Source organism: Mastomys coucha, unplaced genomic scaffold (assembly GCF_008632895.1).
Source record: "Mastomys coucha isolate ucsf_1 unplaced genomic scaffold, UCSF_Mcou_1 pScaffold22, whole genome shotgun sequence".
In the NCBI taxonomy this organism is placed as follows: Eukaryota; Metazoa; Chordata; class Mammalia; order Rodentia; family Muridae; genus Mastomys; species Mastomys coucha.
The window spans coordinates 226,289,986-226,297,962 of record NW_022196905.1 but is presented as its reverse complement, the minus strand read 5'-3'; the positions used below and the strand labels follow the sequence as shown (position 1 = coordinate 226,297,962).

The 7,977-nt window shown below is 50.7% G+C and overlaps 1 protein-coding gene across 3 annotated transcripts in view; it reads left to right on the top strand.

The window, feature by feature from the left end:
* Znf423 (zinc finger protein 423) overlaps positions 1–7,977 on the top strand; it is a 304,962-nt gene that overhangs the window by 40,068 nt on the left and 256,917 nt on the right. Inside the window, exon 1 of one of the 3 annotated variants that reach the window (XM_031340749.1) lies at positions 7,519–7,547. The exons of the other annotated variants lie outside the window; for them this stretch is intronic. Within the exon in view, the coding sequence (XP_031196609.1) occupies positions 7,526–7,547 (22 nt within the window). The 5' untranslated portion in view covers positions 7,519–7,525. Of the gene's footprint in view, positions 1–7,518; positions 7,548–7,977 lie in introns of those variants that run through there. 3 annotated transcript variants of the gene reach the window in all.

The window sequence follows — 7,977 nt, the reverse complement described above, 5'->3', positions numbered from 1 at the left end:
CCCCAAAAACAAAACAAAACAAAAAACCCAACAACAACCCAAAAAACAAACAAAAAACCCAACAACAACAGCAACAACAACAAAAACTTGGACAGCATAAGCCCAAGGGGAATTTCATGGATAAGAGAATGAACAAGAGAAGAAACTGAGGGAAACTAGTGGATAAGGACTGGGGATTAGACTGGAGTGAGTGCTCACTTATGCCCATTGGAGGCTCCACCACAGAAGGAGTATCTAGGAAGAGAGATGTTTTCAGCTTGAGCTCTGCATGGTTAAGAGCTGGGGTGCTGTTAGCAGGGGTGGTCTGTGGGCATCTGGAGGCTGATGTGTAGCTTCACTGTTGCTGCCAGCCTTTAGGTTGTTGTGACATAGTGAAGAATCCTGGAGATCAGGGTGACAGGGGTTGAGTGGACTGTGGTCCATTTGGTCAGCTTTGGGCTGTAGGGTTGAATTCCCCAAGTTGCGTGTGGGCTATTGGGATGCTAGGGTCCTAGATGGAGCCCCACCAATGTCTGGAGTGCACAGGTAAAGGGACATAGAGAGGCCATCTCCCCTGCAGCCCAGCTCAAGAAGGCCAGCTTTGAACGAGTGGCACAACTTTGTGCCCTAAACTCATCATGGGTACGTTGGTGGTGAGGGATGGGTTCAGAAATATTACTTACTAATGAGTGCATAAGGCCCAGAATTAACCACAGCCCCAGCTGCCCTCTTGCCCGCCCTCGGGGGAGTGTGTGGTCACTGGCATTTACCATTTCTGATGTCAGCTTTTAGAGCAGCTTATTGAAGGAAAGACACATCCTTTTCCCCTCACACTATGCAGTCCTCTGTCTTTCTCACAGCTCTTCCAACACGTTCCGAGCCAGCTTGCTACCAGTGATGATTCTGTGTGTGCAGAGGAGTCCAGGGTGCCCAAAAATAAGACAAACTCAGGATCTAAGCTTCTTCTTGAGGAGACCCCAGGTCTGCTTCCTAGGGCCAGACCTTGCCTATCCTTGTGCTCAAGAATGATAGTCACAGTACCATTGGCCCCTTTGGGTTTGAATTACCATGCCTTTTTTTTTTTTTTTTTTTTTTGTATAAAGAATTAGTTATTATATATGTGTATAGACATACCTCTGGATACATAGGGAGGTCCAAGAACAACTTTGTGGGGCTGTTTTTCTCCTTCACTTTTATGTGGGTTCTGGGGAATTGAACTCACAGTGAGTACTTTTTCACACTGAGAAGGTGGGAAACCAGCCCTGAGTTTTTGCTTTAATGATGTTTTCTGGAAGAAGCCCAGGCAGCACATCCCCTAGAGACTGTTCCCAGAGTTGTTGCCCTTGTGACAGGCCAGGAATGATGGTGGGGCAAGCCCTGGGTTACCCCTGGGGCCTTGGAGGCCTAAGTTTCTCCTGCTTCCGTTTCCATTCCCAGACCTCGGTTTACTGCAGCATACAATACACCATGTTTGTGCAACATGCCTCCGTAGAACAGGGAGGCCTGGGAAGAAAGTTTTTCAGAGTGTGTTGGTTTGGTTTATCTCAGCCCACCCCTGTGATATTGGATCTGCCCTCTTTTGCTCTGCTATAGCTAGTTGGTGACCAAAGTCTGTGAAACCCACTTGATTGTGTCTGCTCCAGCCATAGGCCTGTAGGCTCAAGGTGGAAGCGAAGGAGAGGGGAACGCATAGCCAGAGTTCTGCTTTGCCTGCTATGGCATGCACCCCATATGAGCAAATGACTCTTTGTGTGACTGTGGAACAGAAACTTCTCCACAGCCTGTGACCTTCCCCCAGCCTCTGGCTAGCCTCCCAGTTCCTTAGAGCTGGGGCTTCAGGCTGGGTGGCTGAGGCAGGCCAGTCAGGTGGGGCCCTGGCAGCTGACAAAGTCTCCCAGAGGGCTGGGAAGCCAGCTGCGGCCCCAAATTGGGGCAGAGCTCCAAGTCGGCTTTAACCCACTCTGTTCCCATGTGTGTGGTGGCTCTTCTTGGTCCTGCACTACTCCCTCTCTGTTTGAGGTGGGGGCCCCATTTGCCCTGTGAGTTTTTCTTAGACCACAGTGGCCCAGGTGTGCACCGGAGGGGCGAGCCTTCATAGCCCATAGAAGCATTTGGATTCTGGATCCCTGTGAGAACCTATCCAGCTCAGGCTGCCCGGGCTCGAGGGGGAAGGATACTTGAACAGGTTGGGGTGAGCCTCTCAAAGTCCATTTGTCACTCTCAGCTCAAGCTGCCTTCTGTAGTCATAGAAAGTTCCAGGGGCTTTGCTAGACCCCTTCCCATGCCAGGAGCCTTGCTACCTTGAGCTTGTATCTTTCTTCAAGTAGCTATTGCTGATTGAATCCTCTGTATCGTTTTGAATCTCTCCTGTCCAGAATTCCGCTGTTTGGTCCTGGCAATTGACCCCTTGGGGCCACCCAGTAAGCTCATTCCCTCTTCCCAGTGACAGCCCTTCAGATGCCTGAAGACAGTTCTGGGCCTTCCGGAGCTTGTCCCACCGGGTTACACTCTCTCTTCCTCAGTGCTGTTTCTGAGACATGGTTCCAGGATCCCATCTACCCAGGCACCCCTCCTTGGGCACATCCCTATGGGCCATGGACTTCCTACAGCTGCTCTTTATAGCCCTGCCTTGCAAACAGAGGGCCAAAGACCACTCAGAGCCTGGGGATCCACTTGTCAGAAAGGGGAGCTACCAGATGATAAGATGATGTTCTTTCTCAGTTTAAGGTATCTGTGCCAAGTCTATGGCTCAGGAGCCAGACCCCAGCCTGCTGGGTTTCCATCAGACTAACTAACGGGTCCCGCCTTTCGGGTCTGGGGAGAGAAATCTGCCTGGGGGATTGCACCTGCCACAGATGACTGCCCAGGTATCTCCTGGGTAGTAGGGGAGTTGTCAGGGCTGTCTTCTAGGCAGCAGAGTCAGTGGCAGGGCCTGGTGGCTTCTGGCCCCCTGGCAGGAGCTAGATAGAGCACCTGGCACAGCAGGTCAGTTGGAGTCCATCCTTAGGCAGATTGGGTTGGTCTCAGGGCTGTAACATCTGGGAGAGGGATCCAAGGTCTTGTTAGTGCTCTTCTTGTGGCTGTGGCATGCTCTTGGCAGGACAAAGATGGGATCAGGACAAGCTTCCCCATCCCAGGGGGTCTTGGGACCTTAAGGGGATGGTGGCTGATGGTCTTTCCATCCTCAGAGGAAGGGAGGAAGTGACTGCATTAGACTCCTGGCATCCTGCCTGTGTCCCCTAATCTCCAAACCAGAGTCTATGATCAGCCATGACTGCCACAGCTGATGCGTATCAAGAAGGACTTGAGGGACTGTGGCAGAAGCCTGGTCCTGACCCTGGAGCCAAGGTTGGATTTGGACACCTGTGCATCTCAGTGTGCGACACAATGGTGTGACGTGGGACATGTGACCTGTGACATGACCCATGATACTGCCCATTTTGACTTGGCGTTCTGAAGCATCGTGTAGTTCGTCCTGCATGGGAGCTAGGTGACTATAGTAATGTGGCAGCCATGTTTGCCCCCTTGGTGTCATTTGCTGAGACCAGCTGCTCCACCCACCCTGTCATCCCTCATTAGGCCTTTTCACTGTACCCCAGGTGCCACCCTGACTCCCATCTCACAACCCAGGTACCTCCTCACAAGGTCCCTTGGGGTCAATGCTAGTGTGGCCCCAGTTTGAGTTGTCTAGAAAACAGAGTCATAGAGAGGTGTGCTGCAAGCCAGGTACCCACAGTTGTTAGTGTCAGAGGTTAAGCTTGCCTAACTCCCAATCTTGTGCTCACTGGTATTCAAGTCCTGCCCACGAGTCCTGAACAGGCCAGACATACCCAGTATGCTTCCCTGCCAAAGTGTGAACAAGAATTGGAGACTGCATATGCCAGCCAGGGAGCAAGCTGTGTTGGGGGGCAGAGGCGGGGTCACCAGGCCTTAAATTCTGCTGTAAAGTCCCTTCTTTTGTTCTCCTTGGCATGAGGAGCCACGAAGCCATTATGGCTTCTTTCTATACTGTCTCTTCTCTCTGCCTCAGCCCCTGTGGATACTGAGCCTCTTTCTGCATTTGCTTACCAAGGTGTCTGAGCCCCTGGGTGTTGAAGAGCTAGGAATGGGGTGGGGAACCAATGCAGGGGGCATTGCCATCTGCAGGGAGTGGCTCCCAGGTGGAGTTTGGCATGGGGATGTCCCTGTCATGAGGGAAGGTGGGAAGAGTAGGACTCTGGCTCTGTGACTGTCAGGTCTGGATGAAGGGTTGTGCTCTGCCATTTTGGGAACGCTTACATGGCCATGGCTATGCAGAAACATTCACTGCCCCTTGGGTGGTCTTGGGTGGGCACTCCATCACTAATGTCTTTGTCCTGATCCTGGGGAGCATGCTTCAGATGCCACAGGGACAGAACACCAAACTTAGTTCAGAAGAACAGGGATAGGAGCTCTTTCAGATTTTACGATGTGTCCAGGGAGCCCCCTCTGCTTGCAGGAAGCCTGGCATGCTGCCGAGGGTGGGGAAAGTAGCTGTGTCATGTGACTGTCCTGTCTCCCATAGCCCACTCTCTCCTTTGGGCTCTGTCATCAAGGGGGCCTGGGCATGTCTTGATTCCCCTATGGCTGGCCACCTAAGACTCTCTGATGCTGGGTGCATAGAGAGGAGTGCCTGAGACTCTGGCCAGGGGGAGCAAGGCACTGTGTGGGGGCACACAGTACTTGTGGATGAGCTGCAAGCCTTCCCCCAGCCCCAAGGGCCTTCCCTGCCAGCAGTGGGCCAGATGTCTTCTTGGAGGGTGGAAGAGAGCGTCTGTGTGGGTGTCTTCTCGTGATGTGTGGGCTGCTGTGTTTTGAAGGGAGCCAAGCTGATTTTCCTGTTCCATCTTACTGCTGTCCAGAGCTGAAAGTTAAGTAAACACAGCCAAGTATTATCATAGGACCCAAGAAAAATGAACTTGGTCTCCCTAGGCTGCTTACATCTGGCACGGCTCACATCTGGCACGGTTTGGATCTTTCAGTGCTGAGGGATGAGACAGACGTGGGTGTAGGGATACTGTGTGCCCCTTACCCTGTGTCTGGCTCTCTCAGGACTTTATGAGGGCTGCAGCAGGCATTTTCCCTTCAGCCTCACTCTTCCCCACCCACAGACTCCTGAGGTCTTGCTTTGGACTAGACTTCCCATGAGCTTTCCTGAGGCCCAGGCTTTTTGGTCTAGCCTGGATGGATATACAGCATGTGAGATGGCCTGCACTTCTAAGCCGAGTACTGAGCCCTGGTGCAGGGAGAGGATCAAATGTGTCTGTCTTCTTTCCTTTTCCCCAAGGGCTGAGGTAGGTAGGTGGCGAACCAAGTGCCTGCCTCCCTGCCCAGCACTGCCGTTGGTTTGCAACTGCGCTGTCACTTTGTTTAGATTGGATAGTGGGTTCCTGCACTCCGTACGGCAACACTGATGTCACACTCTTCTCCTTATTTGTGACATGCCCAGCTCTTCTGGTTTGTATTCATAGTTACACTCAGGTCCATCAGTTTGACTCACACTCATTCAACTATTGGAAAGAGAACAGTTTCTCTGATTTTAGTTTAAGGTTTCACATAGCCTAGTCTGACCTAGAACTTCCTATGTAGCCAAGGCTAGCCTTGAATTCTTGGCAATCCTGCTTCAGTCTCCAGAGACCTTGGCTCATAAGCTTCCACACCCATTCAGGAAAACATTGCTTTTTTATGTCTGTTCTAAGAAGTATTAAGAGTTGCTGGGCAGTGGTGGTGCAGGCCTTTAGGCCAGCCTGGTCTACAGGGTGAGTTCCAGGACAGCCAAGGCAACACAGAGAAACCCTGTCTCAAAAAAACTAAAATAAGCTGAAGCAACAGCAGCAATACCACCACCAAGGATTTAAAAACTAGTGTGAGCAGTGTGTGAAGGGAAGCTAAGGAATGTTTGAAGGAGGGAGTTGGGGACAGACTAGTACTAAACAGAACATCAATGTGTGTGCACTTGAGCACATGCAAGCACATGTGTGCACATGTATGCCTATGATTGGTGGACGTGTGGGAAAGGCCCATCACCTAGGGGTTCCCTGCTGCAAGGCTGTCACTGCGAGTGAGTGAGTGTTAGCTCCTCTCCCTTGGCATGGGTGCTGGATGTTGTGAAGCTTTTCAGAGATCTGGTAGACCTTGGGCAGGTTTGGGTGAAGAAAGCCTTGTCAGGGTGCAAGTAGCTGGCCTGGGGAAGCTTGGGACCCTGAAGGGCTTTCCATGGGCGTGGTTATCATTGGGGATGGGCAAAGGGGGAGAGTGGGGAAGGGGGAGTAACACACTTGTGTCCAGGAAATCTCCCCCTCCCAAATCAGAGTTAATAAAAATACTAACTTAAGTCACGAACCATTCTGATGACTCCTACCCTGGACCCATGTCCAGGATTTTTAAATGTGGAAATGGGAGATATGGTAGGCACACACTCGCTAGCAGTGAGGACAGCCTTACAGCAGGGAACTCCTAGCTGATGGGTGTTTCCCACTCTTCCACCAAGCATAGGTAAACAGGCTTTTGTGGGAGATGTGGAAGGATGGAAGACCAGTGTGCATGTGGTCAACTCTAGTGCCCCACACTTTTTAGAGAGGTCAAACTGTGACGTCTTATGTACTTTTCACCACACAATTGGAGAAAGGGGCAATGAGAAAAAAAAAAGAGAGAGAGATGAAGGCAGGTCTGTCTGTGTGCCCCAGCCAGTGAAAATTCTCCCTACCCCCATTCCATGTGCTCATGGGAGCATGCACCATTCCGTGTGCATGCACACACATCAGTTTCCAATCAGAGCCTCAGTTTCCTCTTTGTGGGTGTTTAAAATAAACCACATGTATAACAAGGCTCCAACATTCATTCATGGTATGTTAGCACAGAGGCCAAGTTGTTAGGGGCTCATAAAAATGTACTAGTCTCTACTTTATGATGCTTTTCTTCAAACAACGGTAGAAAAAAGAAAAGAGCAGGACTCTCCCCCTCTTCCTTTTTACCCTGGATTGCTACAGTTCTGAGTGAGTGCAGGTCACTTCCACCCTGCTCATGGGTCTGGGATCTCAGAATGTACGTGGATCTTTATAGTCCTGGTCCTTGCCTTTCTCAGTATATAACTGGTACCTCCTTATAGCCCTGCTTGTGAATGACCTGTGGCCCTCCATATACTGCTCTGATGCCTTCCACGCTGTCTGTCATCCTTCAGAGATGGGCAGTTAGCAGGGGAGACCCCCATGTTACCATCAAACAATGCAGTCATGTTATATCACAAATGCATGTTTGTGTATACATGTTATGAGCCAGTGAGAACACAGAGATGACTGCAAGAGAGGAAATACATTTAGAAGATGACCAACCAACCACAGCAGGGACTGGATCAAACAGGAGGCCAGCCACCAGGGCCTGTGCAGTCAGCTCCCCTGGGAGGGGGAACAAAGAGGAATTCTGCTTAGTGTCACCCACTCTCTGGAGACACTAAACCAAACTCCTTGCCTGGGTTTATTTCTCTTTGTCTTCCAAATGAATGGGAGTTTTATTGCCCTCACTTTACAATATGGAAATTAAGCCTGAAAGAGGTAAAGTTATTGCTTGGGGTCACACTGTAAGCCAGAGGAGAGCTTGTGATTGACTTTCTGGCACACTCGGCAGCACCTTCTCTGCTAGTCTTGGGACAGAGGAGTCTCAGCCCCACCTCCTCAATCAGCTCAGTCTTTCTGGGAAGGTGCAGACCTTTTGGGAAGCTCAGAGAGTAACTGCTCCCCACACTTGCTGGGAGAGGCGGCTAGTATGGTGTTGAGAGGCAAGCTTTGAGTTGTGAAGACAGGCCCTGACTCAAATATAGACTCCACTGCTGGTATGATGTGGCTAACTAACCAAATGCATCTAGATTCTGGTTTCTCACTGGTAAATTGGGGACCTACATATTAGGGCTGTTGGAAAGACAAAAAAGCCTGAGGCAGAGTTCATAGTTCAGGGTCAAAGGTCAATGCCTAGTCTTTTTTTTTT